General features: G+C 41.1%; 1 protein-coding gene across 3 annotated transcripts in view; it reads left to right on the top strand.

The window, feature by feature from the left end:
- PCYT1B (phosphate cytidylyltransferase 1, choline, beta) overlaps positions 1-17,175 on the top strand; it is a 116,199-nt gene that overhangs the window by 45,025 nt on the left and 53,999 nt on the right. For all 3 annotated transcript variants that reach the window (XM_025372820.1, XM_025372821.1, XM_025372818.1), the window contains exon 2: positions 10,100-10,199. In XM_025372820.1, the coding sequence (XP_025228605.1) occupies positions 10,100-10,199 (100 nt within the window). The remainder of the gene's footprint in view (positions 1-10,099; positions 10,200-17,175) is intronic.

Genomic DNA, 17,175 nt, shown 5'->3' with positions numbered 1-17,175 from the left:
ACTGGTTTACTGGTTTACAAAATGAAGTTATTATGTGGGAACTCCAAATAAAGTTGGAAAATGCATGTTGTTGTTTTTTTTTTTGAGACAAGATCTCACTCTGTCACCCAGGCTGGAGTGCAGTGGCATGCAATCACAGCTTATTGCAGCCTTGACCTCCTGGGACCAAGCAGTCCTCCCACATCAGCCTCCAGAGTAGCTGGGACTACAGGCGTGCGTCACCATGCCCGGCTAATTTTTTGTAGAGAGAGGGTTTCGCCATGGTCCCCAGGCTGCTCTCGAACTCCTGAACTCAGGCGATCTGCCTGCCTCTGCCTCCCAACGAGCTAGGATTACAAGCGTGAGCTACTGAGCCCAGCCTGGAAAATGTGTCTTTAAAAGATATTTAAGATAATTTTTAAACTGTGCTATTGTTTTGCTTTTAACCAACTTCAAAGTACGTATTCTCAACAATAGAAAAATGGGCAAAGGACAGATTATTCTCTGAAGAAAATACAAATGGCTAATAAACATTTGAAAAATGTTCAATCTTTTTGTAATCAAAATAATGCAAATTGAAACAGCATGCTACCATTTTTTGGTCTATAAAACTGACAAAGGTAATACTCAATGCCAGTGAGATGGCAGCAAGATAGGTGCTTTCATACATTGTAATGTGAGTATAAATGATACAGCTTTTGTAGGAGGTAATTTACCAATACATGTTGAAATGTTCTTCAAATATTTATCTTTAAAATGTTCATACCCCTGATCTAAGTAATTCAGTTTCTAGGCATCTATCATAAGGAAATAATCAGGGGTTCAGAATTATGTTTAGAATGTTATTTATATTAGTGAAATATAAATAATTTAATATTCAATGATAGAGAAGTATTTAAATTAGGGTTCTTTTTCAGTGAAATGTTTTACAGCTATCAAAATTAGTGAGGTTGAAAACTATTTAAATGACATGATAAGATAATCATGATATATTGAGTGAAAAAAACTGTCTATCCAGCAAGATTCCAAACTTGTTAATATGTATATATGCCATACCAGAAAGCCTGAAATGAAATATAGAAAGCTAACTATGGTTGTCTCTGGGAAGTAGAAAGAATTATTGGTAACTTTTATTTTCCTCTCTTAACTTTCCCAAATTTTCTATGATATATATTATGATGATGATAAGAAAAAGCTATGAAAGATTGACAATATATTTATTTTATTATTGAGTTTAAAGTCTGTATTTGTCTTTATCAATTATCATTCTCTCTCCTGGGACTTTAAATTCCCCCATTCAACAAATATTCTTAAGGACCTTCTATATGCCAGGTACTGCCTAGTGAATAGGGATACAGCAATGAGTAGACAGACCAAGTCCTTGCTTTCTTAGAGCTTCCCTAATAGCAGGGAGAGACTGAGCTTAAATATACAATGTTTCCTCATCTGATGACCTGGACCACTCTTCTACCTGCCTCCATGCCCTTAGCTGAATGAGTGAATCTAGTCTAATGGCTTTATATATCACATACTCTGTCAGTTTCTAAACCTGCATCTCTAGTTAGTCCTTTCTCCCAAACACCAGACTTATACATCCAACTGTCTACCTGACATCTCCACTTGGAGATCTAATAGGTATGTCAAACCAAATCTGTGAGAATGAAATTGTTAATTCCTTGTTGTCCCTCCCACCCCTAGATCTACTCTTCCAGTGTTTTACCCCTCCTAGGGAATGGCAATGCCATCTTTCCAGTTCTTCAGGCCAGCAGCTTTGGAATTATCCTGACTCGTCTCATTCTTTCACATCCTACATCCAATCTATTTCAAGTTTTATATATCCAAAATCTACCCAGAATCTGGCCACTTCTTACCACCTCCACTGCGATCACCCTGACCCCTGCCTCTGTTTTCTTTTGCCTGATTATTACACCAGACACCTCAGTGGTTTTCTTGTTTCTACCTTTGACCTCTTACAGTTTATTCTCAACGCATTGCCAGACGGTCTTATTAAAGCTAAGCCAGATCATTATCATGCCTTGTTCAAAACGCTCTGATGCCCAGCAATTTGGGAGGCTGAAGCAGGTGGATCACCTGAGGTTAGGAGTTCAAGACCAGCATGGCGAAACCCTGTCTCTACTAAAAATACAAAAATTAGCCGGGTGGGGTGGCGCATGCCTGTAGTCCCAGCTAGTTGGGAGACTGAGGCAGGAGAACCGCTTGAACCCAGGAGGCAGAGGTCGTAGTGAGCCGAGATCGCACCACTGCACTCCACCCTGGGCGACAGAGTGAGACTCCGTCTCAAAAACGAAACAAAACAAAACGCTCTGATGGCTCCCATCTCCCTAGAGTGAAAGCCAGTCTTTACAGTGTCCTAAAAGGCTCACACGACTGGGTGCCTCTCATCTCCTTTCTTCCTGCCTCACCTCCGGCTACATCTTTTCTTTTTTGCTCGCTTCCTCCAAGCATACTGGCCTTCTAGTTATTCCTGGAAGAAGCCAGGCATGTTCCTGCCTCATGGCCTTTGCCCTTGCTGTTTTCTCTGCCAGGAATGCTCTTTCTCCGCATGGCTCACTTGATCCTTTATATATTTACACATACATCAACTTCTCTGACTATCCTATTTACAGTGATACCCCCAACACTCCCTATTCCCTTTCCTTGCCTTATTTTTTTCTATAACACGTAATCACCCTTTAACTAAAATACTACATGTTTTATGTTCTTTTTTGTTGCTTGTTTATTATCTTTAAGTATTATGAGGGCAAAATTTTTTGTTTTGTTTTGTTCCCTGATATATCCTCAGAAGCTAGAACAGTGCCTGGCACACCGCAAGGACTCAAAAAGTGTTTATCTGATGTTAGAAAAATGAATGATGGGTAGATACCACGAAAGTAATTTAAACATTTTTAAAAGCTCAGATGAGTTTTAAATATTCCATATACCTGCAAATCATATCATTTAACAGTTAATTTTTGGGTAATAGTTTTTATTTTTCAAAATACTCCTCTTTTCTTAATATAGGCCTCTCTCCCCCACCTCTGCCCCATTTGGGACACCTGAATCTTGATTAAATTTTCTGCCTCTCTGAATTTAAAGAAGAGGAGATATTTCTTTAAATTCATTTTTGCATTATGAACATTGCATGAATGCATTCTCATTTTAAAAATAAAACAGAATGACAGACATATATGGAATAAACAATGAAATCCCTTCATCTCTTCTCCCAAAATATTATCTTCTTCCCAAGAGGTAACCCCAATTAACAATTCAATGTGTATCATTCAAGTCCAGTGCTGTCCAGTAGAACTTTCTGTGATGATAGAAATGTTCTATATCTGCACTGCCCAATATTGTACCCAGTACCCAGTAGTCATATGGGTTATTGAGCACCTGAAATGTGGCTAATGTGAATGACAAACTGCTTTTAATTTTATTTAATTTTAATTAATTATAATTTGAATTTAAATAGCCACATGTGACTAATGGCTACCATATTAGCACAGTTCTAAACTATTTCTTTTTCTTTTCTTTTTTTTTTTTTTGAGACAGTTTCACTCTTGTCGCCCAGGCTGGAGTGCAGTGGCATGATCTCAGCTCACTGCAACCTCCGCCTCCCAGGTTCAAGCAATTATCCTGCCTCAGCCTTCCGAGTAGCTGGGATTACAGGCATGTACCATCAGACTCAGCTGATTTTTGTATTTTTAGTAGAAATGGGGTTTCACCATGTTGGCCAGGCTGGTCTTGAACTCCTGACCTCAGGCGATCCACCCACCTCAGCCTCCCAAAGTGCTGGGATTACAGACGTGAGCCACTGTGCCCAGCCCTAAGCTATTTCTACACAATTACCTCTCTCTTCTTTTTCTCTCTCTTCCCCTTTCTCTCTCTTTTTACTATAAATGACATCATACTAGATAGCATGTATACATACATATTATACATATTGCTTTGTGACTTGCTTTTTGCGTTCAACAAAATGTCTTAGATATCATTCTCTGTCAGTACATATGTATCTGTCTTGCTGTTTTCAATAGTGCCTGTTACTTACAACATGTGCATACCATACATAACTAAATGAAAAAAATGGATATTTCTTGGTGCTGAACCACATACTGGGCCTCTTTTTTCTTCTCTCCAGTGACATTTATTGGTGACGACTGCACCAGCTGCCTGATTTAAGAGTCTATATAATCAATGACACAGTCTAAGAATCCAGTGATTCGTGTGTGTTGGGCCCATGGTCAACTATATTATCTATTTTTTTCTGTCCTCTCTATCTTCAAAAGACAAAATATTCTGATTCCATAATAAATAAGGCTTTAAAAATATGTTCAGAAACAAGTAAATATAAACCTAACAGTATGAGGCTGCTGGATGAGATTTTGTGACGTCTTTTTGTAATTCTGAATTTGTGGTTCTAAAGCTGATGAGTTTCATAGCAAAAGGCCTACCGGGAAGAAGTAGATTCTTTCTGAAGTCCTGTTCTTATCTTTTGTAAAATTCTTTTCTACTAGAGACATTCTTGAGATGGTTATAACTTTAGTTACTCTGGGTAATTCACTTTTCAATTGATTTCTGTGCTTCTAACATACCTCATCAGCATTTTCTAGCTAATGTTGGAGCCTGACAAACTGTTATAGACACTGTATTAACCAAGGCTCTGTCAAGACACAGATGGCTCACTCTAAAGGTGAAATTTAAAGAGAGTTTAATAAAGGTAGTAGTTATAAAGGTATGGGCAGGGTTTAAGGAAACCTCAAGGAATAGTATAGTATCCTTGGCCTAGAAACAATGGGGAGTTGCCATCCCCCAGACTGGTAGGGGTAAGGGGTGAGTGTGGTTACCAGAACCTCACACAGACAGCTCTACAAAGAGGGCCCCCTCACAGAAGCTGCGAATTTTGGTAAAAGGACAGAACCAACACACTGCTTCCTAGCAGAGAGGAAGCCAGGGAGACAAATACCCTGAACTCACTCTTGTCCTGCCCTCCACTGTTTCGCACACTTCCCAGTCCAACAGGAAGCAGGAGGCAGAGATCCCATTGGTGCAGTCATTGGGGAAGCCATACAGAAAAGAGTAGAGGAAAAGCATAGAGAAGGGTAGAAAGAGAGTGGATTCTGGAGAGGCAAAAGGGAAGATATTTATTATCCACATATTCTTTTAGTTAATCCTCACAACAGCTTATCCTCCTTTCATAGACAAGGATACTAAGGCTTGAGAGGTTAAGAACCAGCAATTTGCTAAAAATCAAATGTAAAAATAGGGAAAGGGATATTAAATAATGGAGATAGGATATGAACTCAGGCCGTCTGACAGGATTGCCCCACTGGAGTTAAGAATAGCTTCACTTAAACAAGCAACTCTGCGGTTGGCCTATCACCATCAGCAGTACTGTGCTAAGTTCTGATTGGTTGATTAGCTTGTTGTCTGATTGGTCCAGTTGTCAGTCAGTGATGTACATTGCATAAATGCAGATTCTAGCAACCATTTTTTTTCACTTAAGTAATATTTGCATTGTCCATTGTCCAGTACCTTATAGCTTTTGTTTTAAGTAAATATTTGACAATGTCCAACTGAAGGGATTCTATACATGAAATGCCCAACATATAATGTCTTCTTTAAAAGCCTGATGACATGTGGCTTTGGTATGATTCTGTGGCATAGTTTATATAACCAGAACTTGTGTGACAAATAGGTAACATATTCACCTTGTAATGACTGAGTATTCTGAAATCTTCAATTAGGTAGAAAGAAGTTTTATTGCAATCTAGCTCCAAGTCTGTGGTCTGGCAAGGCCCTTGCATATGTGAGGTTCAGGGCACTGGGCCAGGGCTTCTTAACCCTTTATGATCCTTGCTGTCTTCTGCTAAACATAAGAATCTCATGTGCCAACCGAACCCCAAATTTGGAATATGGCTCTCTAGAGGGGCATAGTCTTGCCTTCTGATGATCTTCACCAGTTCAGAAGCTTAGTTTCTATTATTTTCATGCTCAAAAGAGTAGTGGTTTCCCCAAATATGAAATTATTGAAAACTGAACATGCCTTTTCAAACTAATACCTTCTCCCATTCTAAAAGGGTCATTCTTCATTTTAGAAGATTGCTGCTGCAAAGCCAATTCTGTTCCTTTCTTTTCTCTCTCCTCCATTTCTCTACCCTCCAAACAGCTAGCATCATATTAAACATATATCATGTGCTAATACACACTACAAAATGTGATCTGGCTGATTTATAATCTAACCTGAGGCTTGCAAATAACTACAAGTAAGTCATTTGACCCGCTTCACTAAGTCTGGGCAAAAATATGGTTACATGTTTTTATTTCTTCAATTATTTGAGTACCCCCTTCTCTATCAGGAAATCATGTATCTCCTTTTTGAGGTTTCTCCATCCTTATAGTCTAAAAATCCTGAGGGTTTCCTCAGCTCACAGGGAGCCAAAAAGGTAACTGAGTTTGAGGGATCTACCACTGCTGTTGCTTCTTGCTGTCACTTGGTGTCACCTTGAAAACTGGTTCGGTGACGATAATATCTACCTCACAGAGGTATTGTACAAATTAAATGAGCAAATACATTTAAAGTGCTTAGTATATCGATGGATACATGGCACTAAGTAGGTACGCAAAGATTTAGCTATTACTTTATGTTATCAGGCCTCAGTTTTATGTAGGGTCTACACCAGAGGATCCCTGGAAGCATTTCAGCTTTGGCAAATGGTGAAGTTAGCTCAGTCCCTGCCCCTCCCAGAAGCCTCTATCTTACTCACATTGTCCTGAAGTTGATGTGGCTCTAGTATATGGAAGAGGCAGAACCTAAGGAGCATAAATTTTTTATAAAGCAAATGATTTGTTCTGGCTCAGAGAAAGAGTTTGTTTTTGTTTTTTTTTTAATTGTAATCTGGGGTGTTTGGACAGACAAAATTTTGTCTCAGGTCACAGGGCTGGTTGGTAGTAGCTGGGCCTTAACCAAAGTCTTCCTGAATGCAGAGCTTGATCAACTCTAGAAGTATCCTGCTGTGCTTTAGAAAGCAATGTTCTGGAGAGCAAGGCTGTGGCTCATTTATTTTTGCATTCTCCCCATTCTGAGCACATTGCTTTATACATAACAAGAAATAGCTCTTCTTCATATCAACTGCTGTTAAAGATAGTCACCTCTGCACACATGCAAACACAAACACATTCACACACTTAGGCATTCTCTCTGCCTTCCATCTCTTTGTTTCTCCTTCTTTCCTACTTCTAGGCCATAATAATTAAGAATGAAATGCACAGTGCATATAAACCTTTTCTTCCCCTTTGAGTAACTATTGTTGCTTTACAACTTTCCCTATCCCTGTTTTTATTAACAGATTTCATACCCTCAAGAACACACCGTTCTTGGAAAATGGCAACACTATCTCCTCTTTAATAAACTTTGTGACTAGCACATACAAGATCTCCAAATAGTAATTTATTTTAGGTCATGTGAAAAAGGTTCATTGTGCACATATATTAACAGATAATGAATCATTAATATGAGCTAATCCCACTTGCCAGTCCATTTACCCAGTTGGGTTGTGTGCTAAAAGTCCATTCATAAGTCATTTTGCGGCCGGGTGTGGTAGTGCATACCTGTAGTCCCAGCTACTTGGGAGGCTGAGGCAGGAGAATCACTTGAACCCAGGAGAGGGATGTGGCAGTGAGGTGACATCACACCACTGCACTCCAACCTGGGAGACAGAGTGAGACTCCGTCTCAAAAAAATAAATAAAGTAAATAAAAACAAGTCAATTTGCTTGTTTCTATGGGTAACTATATTATCTATTATTATATCATATTATATATAATAGTGAATAATAATAGCAGTAAAAATAGCTACAGTTTATTAAGTACCAGGTATGTTACACATATTATCTCTGCTTTTCACAACAGCCTTGCAAGATGAATAGCCCATTTTACAGGTGAAACTGAGGTTCAAATAAGTTAAGGAACTTGCTTTTAAGCACACAAAGTCAAAAATATTTCCTGCCTCAAGTATAGCTCCTTCTGAAGTGGTAGCGGTGGGCCACCCATGACTTTCCTCACCACATCTGTTGGGCCCCAGGGTGGGCGCCTGACCCAATGCCAGCCAATCCTGGTTAAGGCCTGATTTGAAAAGATGAATTTGGCCAATCAGATTCTCCCTTAGGAATTTGAATTAGGAAACATGGAAAGAGGCAATAAGTTGGTAGGAGGCTAGGGCTGAAAGGCACAATGGAAAGTTGTTAAATGAGTGTTGTGAAGAGAGGCTGAGGAGGCCATGATGGGCCGGCCTATTAGAGCTGAAGCTGTGAGGCAGTGGAAAGCAAGCAGTGGCTTTAATGTAGTGGAAGGAAATGGAGTCAATGGGGGTGGGACAGAAAGGATCATGTGCAGAGAGCAGCCAGGCTGGTGCAGAGCACTCTCTCCGGGGCCACGTTCTGCCCTTTCCTCCTTTTCCAGTTTTAGTTCCAGGGTAGTCTTAAAAGAAATCCTCCATCCTTTGAGCTAATGTTAGTGAGTGTCAGTTCCCTTCAACCAGAAGAGCCAAATTAAAATACATGGCCAGTAAGTGCTGGAGAGGGGATCTGAACCCTGGGTTTGTGGCTACAGAGTTTTTGTTCTTTTCACTGCACCCCTTTGCCACATTACAAATGCCACTGTGGTCTACCATAGCCTATGAGGTCACCATAATGTATCTGAAAAAGAACCAATAGTGAACCCAAGTTTCCTGAATCCTTGTCCCAAGTCTTGGTTTGCTTCCAGAGCCCTGAAGGAGAAAGTGAGGGCCAAGAAAATCTCAGATAACTGGCAGGCCTCCAGACAACATTGAGCTTCTAGGGTGGAAGGGACTGCAATGGGGAGAGGGGATGGGGATGGGGAGGGATCAGTTCTCGTCAGTGCAGAGAATGGGGGCTCCCCAAGGGCAGGGATTATTGGTCTTATCCCTACTTCTATCCCCAGATTCCAAGATAGTGCCTGTCACATATTTGAATGAGTGAGCAAATGGATAAATAAATGGCAGAAGTGAGTCACAGCCCCTGTCCAAATGTATAGATCATTCTTCAGTCTAGTGTCCCCAGGTTAAGGAACACATCTTAACCTGTCTCCATCTCTAAGAAACAATTGATGCAGCGCTGTGAATAATGTTTACTGTGACTAATCCACTTTAGCTTTAAAAATTACAAAGATGATGTAGTGGTGACTGCGATCACAGCACAGTTCAAAGACTACGAATGGACAACTCTGGATTGCATTTGCCTTGTTTACAAAAACACCGCTTGCTTTGTCTGGAGAGAGTGAGGTTTTCATTTTAAGAGGCTGGCTAAAAAATGCAGGGCCACTTTCTGGGCAGGCTTCCAAGTGACTACATCTTTCTCACAGCGTTCCCCAGAGCCCCAGTCCGAGCTGCCTGGGGCGGGGCCTCTAGCCGCTGGTCGCTGTTGAAGCTACCACAGTAGCAGTCATCTGCAGCCTGCCCGAATTACTGAGCTTTTAAGCCTTCCCAAGGCTCAGATAACAGCTTTGGCCTTTGCATTGAAAGAGACATCAGAGTTTGTCATTGGCCAAGCTGGTGTGTGTGAAATATAGGAGATGTCGCACCACGCTTCTGAGTATGGCATTCTTTCCAGCCGAGTCTCCTGGGTGTGGGTGAGTCTAAATGTTTGAAGACTGCCCTCGTTGGTTGTGAAATGTTCGAAGCTGGGCATTGTGACTTTCCAAGGGCATGACTTGGCATATTTCTTAACCCTAATGAGCCTCAGTTTCCTTTTTGTGAAATAGGGATAGTATTATCCTATGCTCTAGAAGGATAGAAGTATCTATTCATCACAGGGGGCTGTGAAACCTAAAAGAGATAACAGCAGAGTATCTCATCTAGTACCTGGCATACTATAGACACTGAAGAGCTTTTGTTATTTCTGAAGCGTCCGTAAAAAACATACAAAAAGGTTTCAGTGATGATGCCCTATTTTTATGTCTAACAGTACAGTATTGCTCTGGAAGACTCAGCGGATATATTTGACTTCTTAATCACACCTGTGTAGCCAACAGGAATAAAACTTCAGAGCAAGTTAGTGCCAAAGGAAAGTTCGTCAGACTGTATTCCCTTTCTTTTTCTCCCTTCTAGACCCTGACCGCACCTGCCCCATTTGCTGATGAAACCAACTGCCAGTGTCGAGCACCCCATGAAAAACTGACCATTGCTCAGGCCCGCTTAGGAACACCAGGTGAGGCTGTACCTTTTTTTTCTCAAATGGGTCCTGTATTGACATTTAAAGTATCAGAAAGGGGCCGAGAGCGTCATGCCTGTGATCCCAGCACTTTGGGTGACTGAGGTGGGTGGATCACCTTGAGGTCAGGAGTTCGAGACCAGCCTGGCCAACATGCTGAAACCCCATCTCTACTAAAAATACAAAAATTAGCCAGGTGTGGTGGCGCACGCCTGTAGTACCAGCTACTCACTTTGGGAGGCTGAGGTGGGAGGACCGCTTGAACCCGGGAGGTGGCAATTGCAGTGAGCCAAGATTGTGCCACTGCACTCCAGCCTGGGTGACAGAGCAAGACTCCATCTCAAAAAAAAAAAAAAAAAAACGTATCAGAAAGGCCCATCATTAAGGAGCAGCACTTGCTTTCAAGCAGAGAGTTGAACTTAGAGATTATAACACAGTGCAAGGGTAAAGAAGGGTAAACACTAGCAGTGATAAACCAGACCAACCAAAGGAGCCAAGAAAAATATGCATCAGAATACGGGGAGTTTGAGCCCCGGCTTTATCACTTGTTAGTTCTACAGCCTTGGGCAAATCACTAGAAAGATCTCAATCTGTTTCCTCAAAACAGGGACAACAATACCTACCTCACAAGGTTTCTGTGATAACTAGATTCGTTGAAAGTTCCAAAGCATTTTTAAAACCATGAAGGCATATACAAACCTAAGCTACTATAATTATTACCATTCTTTAAAGTATGCATTTTTAAAAAAAACTTTCAAGTGTGCCTTAAAAAGAGTGGGGTGTGCTATAGAAGTTTGTTCATTCATTCATCCCTTTAGCATTGTGCCAGAGGATGGATAGGGAAGAGATTTGGAAAGAATTATAAGGTACCATCTGTTTTTCAGGAGACAAGACAACTAGATGTGAAATAAAAAACATTAATAGCATGTATGCAGGTGCTTAGGCGTTAAAACCTGCAACACAGATGATAATTGATTCTTAGAGAATGGCAGATTCATTTGGCCTAAGTGATCAGGCAAGACTTCCAGGAGGAAGCAGAACAGACCTTTTAAGAGAAGTAAGATTTGGACTCTGTAGGCAGAAGATGCAAAGCTACTGCAGGCAGGTAGAAGGGGAATAGTGAAGACCCAGAAATAGAGAGCTGTGTAGGAGTAAGTGAGTGTTGTTTTAGTTGATTGGGATGGGGTGACAAACAAGACTAGTTGAACAGGTAAACTTTAAGCCATTTAACATGGCATAACTCGGCCAGGTGCGGTGGCTCACGCCTGTAATCCCAGCACTTTGGGAGGCTGAGGCAGGCAGATCACTTGAGGTCAGGAGTTCGAGACCAGCCTGGCCAACATGGTGAAACCCCATCTCTACTAAAAATACAAAAATTAGCCAGGCATGATGGCAGGCACCTGTAATCCCAGCTGCTTGGGAGGCAGAGGTGAGAGAATCACTTGAACCAAGAAGGTGGAGGTTGCAGTGAGCTGAGATCGCACCAATGCGCTCCAGCCTGGGTGACAGAGTGAGGCTCTGTCTCAAAAAATAATAATAAAATAAAATAAAAAGAACATGGCATAACTCAATGGTTTCTAGTTGCTGCTGCAAACAAACAAACAAACAAACAAACAAAAACAAACCCCCCAAACTTGAAAGAATCCATGGAATGAAGAACAGTTTGCCTAATAATAATAATGGATATTTATTAAGTACTTACTGTGCACTAAGGTCTTTATATGTATCATGTCATTTCACTATCACAACTCTGTGTGATTAGTAGTTTTAGTATTTCACAGAGGAGGAAATGAAGGCTTAGAGAAGTTGTGAATCTGCACAAGGTCATTCACTAGTAAATGGCAGTGGTTCACACTGGAGCCTGCATTAGAATCTGCTGGAGGGCTTCTTAAAACCCAAATGGGTGGGCTCCACTCCTAGAGTTTCTGATTCGGTCCAACTAGGGTGGGGCCCAAGAAGTTACATCTCTAACAAGTTTCCAGGTGATGCTACTGCTCCAGGGATCACACTGGGAGAACCATTGGTAAGTGGTAAAGTTGGGATTTGGTCTCAAACCTATTTGTCTTAGAGCTTGACCTCTCAACCATGACACTGTGCTTCCTATAAGAATAGCCTTCAATAGAGTGAAGTGAGAACCAGAGTAGGCAGAGTTAGGAAGCTTTTGTGTGAGTTGCTTTTGAAAAAGGCAAAACAAGGTTGGGGAGGTAGTACAGAGCAGCCAAAGCTGTTGTTCCCAGGCTTCAGTGTACAAAGAATCACCTGGTAAGCTTGTTAAACAAGTAGATTTCCTGTTTCATTCCCTTCTTCCCAAATCTGGGATGGGCCCAGGCAAGGCATCTGCATTTTAAACAGACAGTCAGGGTGATTCTAAAGTTAGTGGTCTGGAGACCACACACAGAAATACCAACCAAGCAATATATCCAAGGGATGCCAAAGAAAAGTCCAGGTGGCCAGCCAGGCATGGTGGCTCATGCCTGTAACTCTAGTACTTTGGGAGACCGAGACGGGTGGATCATCTGAGGTCAGGAGTTAGAGACCAGCCTGGCCAACATGGTGAAACCTCGTCTCTACTAAAAATACAAAAAATTAGCCAGGCATGGTGGCACATGCCTGTAATCCCAGCTACTCAGGAGTCTGAGGCAGGAGAAGCGCTTGAACCCGGGAGGCAGAGGTTGCAGTGAGCCGAGATCGCACCACTGCACTCCAGCTTAGGCAATAGTGCAAGACTCCGTTTCAAAAAAAAAAAAAAAAAAAAAAAAAAGTCCAGGTGGTCATGAAGAAAACAGACTTCACCTAAAGTTAAAGGATGAGCATCAGGCCCAAACTGAAAGGGCCTCTACCTTTCTAGGGAAGGGAAAGGGAAGTAGAACTTACTATATATCTGTATATATCTGCTCAATGTGATGCTGTGTATTCTTTGCAAAGACCATATGAGATAACTATTATTGTATCCTTTCTGAAGAGGAGGCAAAGGAGACTTACAGAACTGAAAAGTAACTTGTCAGATGTCCTAGCTGACTGGGTAGAGCTGGGATTTGACCCCCAAGTCCATTTCGCCTCAAACCCCTGCTTTGCCTACCGCAACAAACTCTCCTATGAATCATGGTCCACAGCAGGCCATGGAGCTAAGTGAAAACATGCTCAGACAGACAGTAGCTGTGATCTTCTGTAGTGGCAGGACTATGCCATGCTCACTACTGTTTTATCAGTATCTAGAGAAACACTTGTTGCATACTGTGTGCTCAATAAATATTTTGTGAGTGAATGAATGAAAATTTGGAGGCAAGCGAATCACCTGAAGTCAGGAGTTTGAGACCACCTTGGCCAACATGATGAAACCCTGTTTCTACTAAAAATATAAAATTAGCCAGGTGTGGTGGTGCATGTCTGTAGTCCCAGCTACTTGGGAGGCTGAGGCAGGAGAATTGCTTGAATCTGGGAGGCAGAGGTTGCAGTGAGCTGAGATTGAGCCGCTGTACTCTAGCCTGGGCAACAAGAATGAAATTCCATCTCAAAAAAAAAAAAAAAAGAAAGACAGTTTGGGACAAGAGAAGTAGTTCTTCCTCTGGAAATAGAAGCAGAGAGAGTTTGTTCTGGTATTTTGAGCTGGTATCAAGCTAACTGGGTGAAATTGGGCACCTGTGCGTTGCCTACTGCCAAGCAGTTTAAGCAGTAATAAGATGGTGGTGTATTTTGAAATAACCGTGTGGTGGATTCTGTGGAATACAGGTCATTAGAGGGGGAGTGAGATGGAACAAAGATGAACTCCTGATCTTTAGAAGAGAAATTCTGCCCCCTAACCTTAGGTGATAACTCTGGGAAATTATATAAGAAAATCCGTGATGTTGATGAGTACCTAGCCAGGGTACTTCTGTTGGAAATTTCTTTATTTAGAACTTCAAATATCAGGCCGGGTGCGGTGGCTCATGCCTGTAATCCCAGCACTTTGGGAGGCCGACGCGAGCAGATCACTTGAGGTCAGGAGTTCAAGACCAGCCTGGCCAACATGGTGAAACCCTATGTCTACTAAAAATACAAAAATTAGCCTGGCGTGGTGGTGTGTTCCCAGGTGATGCTGCTGCTGCCACTAGTCCTGGGACCACACTTTGAGTACCACTGCATAAGAGCAACTGTTGGCAGTGGTTAGAAGGAGTGGCAGGGAGATTATCCAATATCGTAATTGTTGGAGCATTGTACTGTTAGCAGAAAAGTTCAGAGAATTTTTAAGAATCTTGCTGTTTGATTACCATTTAAGAAAAGAAGAAAAACGTTACTTTTTTGAAGGGTTTGGTCAAGAATTTCAAGAAGGGTTTGGTCAAGAAGGGTTTGCTTTCAAGAGTTTCAAGAAGGGTTTGGTTTCAAGAGTCGTAAGCAATTTACCTGTTTGTGGCACTGTCTTGAGCGTGCCCTCAAAAAAGACAAACATAGCAGAATTTGGTATTTGATAATGCTCTTCAAGATTATAGTTTTTTGGTTTTTTTTTTTTTCTTTTGTATTTTTAGTGGAACTGCTTTCGCCACGTTGACCAGGCTGGTCTTGAACTCCTGGCCTCAAGTGATCTGCCCATCTCAGCCTCCCAAAGTACTGGGATTACAGGCAGGAGCCACTGTGCCTGGCCTAGATTATAGCTATAACTGGACTCTCTTACCATCTCCTACACTAGCCATATTTTTTGACATAATATAATCGCCTAAAATGTGTTTTACAAATTTAGAACTGCCCAAACAGGGGCTGGGGTACAAATTCTAGAAGAGGTAATGACAAACTCTGCCCATACCTCTTAGCTTTTTGACCTTGTTTGTGAGGTCACAAGGGTGATGAAACTTCAAGAGAAAGAGCAGAATAAAATGAAAAAGCAATCAGAATTGGCACCTTTGGTCTTAGCTAGTCCAGCTGTGGAGCTATGCGCATACACGGTGCTGTATGTATTCCGATGCATGGAGAATCAATCCTCTGTCTTGACATAAAGGAAAAGTCTGGGAGATTGTTTCATAGGCTCCTTTTCATTAAAACTGTTTTCCTTTCTTTTCTTTTTCTTTTTCTTTCTTTCTTTTCTTTGCTTTGCTTTTTTTTTTTTTTTTTTTTTTTTTGAGACAGGGTCTCGCTCTGTCACCCAGGCTGGAATGCAGTGGTGTGATCACAGCTCACTGCAGTCTTAACCTCCCAGGCTCAAGCGATTGATCCTCCCACTTCAACCTCCCAAGTAGCTTGGACCACAGGCATGTGCCACCATGCCTGGCTATTTTTTGTATGTTTTGTAGAGATGGGGTTTCGTTATGTTGCCTAGGCTGGTCTCAAACTCCTGGGCTTGAGCCATCTACCCACCTTAGCTTCCCAAAGTGCTGGGATTACAGGCATGAGCCACTGTACCCGGCCTTAAACTGACTTTTTTTAAAGGGAATCTCGGTTCTGATTTTCTATTTTCCTTTTCAAAAAGGAAGTTTGTATTATCTGTTTCCAGTGTGTAGAATTTCCCTGACTACATTTTTCAAGAGCTGCCTTAATGAATCTGCCTTATTCATGTACCATCTGTGATGTAATTTACTGAATACTTTTTCTTTATATATACTCTCTGTTCTAAAACTTTAACGTATTTTAAAAAGCAAACATCAATCACAATCATTTACAGAAAATAGTATCATTAGCTAGTATCACTGGCTAGTGATAAGCAGAAGGTAATTGCAAAGTTTATATAAAACTAAATTGTATATACAATAAGTATGTAACTGTAAGATTTTAAAAGCTTAACTTGTGCCACCTTTTTCGCACATCAGTTGTACAAAAAAACAGTACTAGTTGCAATAATTACTGGGTGTTTAATAATAGTTTCTGTTTTGTTTTAAAGACAAGAATTCATATCAGCATGTAGTTTTCTAGCAGGTGTCAACAAGGTAGAAGAAAGAGTGGTGAGTTTGATTTGCACTCAAATATCATGGTAAATTGGTTGTATGACATTCGATAAGCTGCTTAACTTCGCTGAGCCTCCATTTGCCCCTCCATGAAATGATAAGTCTACTTTCACCTGACTACCTCATAGGGTTGATGCAAAGATTAAACGAAATACATATGTTTTGTGAATTGTATGTATTTCTAAGGTACAGTTTAAATGCCTTAAAATAGCCACAATCCAAGCCTTGTTAATAGCCATAATCAAAGATGATCAATCACCCTTTTATTGTTGCTTGAATCTGAAGTAAATACCAAGAAACGCCTAACATACCCCACAATAGTGTGAATTTAAACGTAACGTGGTTGGTGACTGCCTCCTGTTTGGCTGTACGGCAGATGTGTGTTTAACTTTTTAACCAACTGCCAAACTGCTTTCCAAAGTGATTGTACCACTTTAAATTCCTATCTGCAGTTTATTAGCGTTCCAGTTGCTCTGCATTCTCACCATCACTTGGTATGGTCAATTAAAAAACATTTTTTAGCCATTCTAGTGTGTATGAAATGTTATCTCATTGTGGTTTTCATTTGTATTTCCCTAATGACTAATGTTATTGAGGATCTTCTCTTGTGTTTATTTGCCATCCTTGTATTTATTTTCTTTGGTGAAATGTCTGTTCAATATTTTTGCTTTATTTAACTGAGTGGTGGGTTGTTCATCTTACTGAGTTTTGAGAGTTCTTCATATATTCTAGATGCAAGTCCTATATTTCACAAATATTTTCTCCCAGTCCATGACTCACCTTTTCATTTTTGTAAAAATGTCTTCTGAAGAGCAAACGTCATGAGTCTCACAGGCTGCATTTAAGGTGTCACCCCAGGCTCAGTTCTCATCTGGAGGTTGACTGGTGTTAGATCTGCTTCCAGGCTCACTCAGGTTGTTACCAGAATTTATTTCCTTGTGACTGTAAGATCAAGGGCTCAGCTTCTTACCAGTTGTCGACCAGAGGCCACCCTCAGCTCCTAGAGGCCACCTGCAGGTCCTTGCCATGTGGCCCTCTCCATAGGCCCTTTCACAACATGGCAG

Source organism: Theropithecus gelada, chromosome X (assembly GCF_003255815.1).
Source record: "Theropithecus gelada isolate Dixy chromosome X, Tgel_1.0, whole genome shotgun sequence".
In the NCBI taxonomy this organism is placed as follows: Eukaryota; Metazoa; Chordata; class Mammalia; order Primates; family Cercopithecidae; genus Theropithecus; species Theropithecus gelada.
Note: the sequence above shows the minus strand (reverse complement) of the source record. Positions and strands in the feature narration are given on the sequence as shown.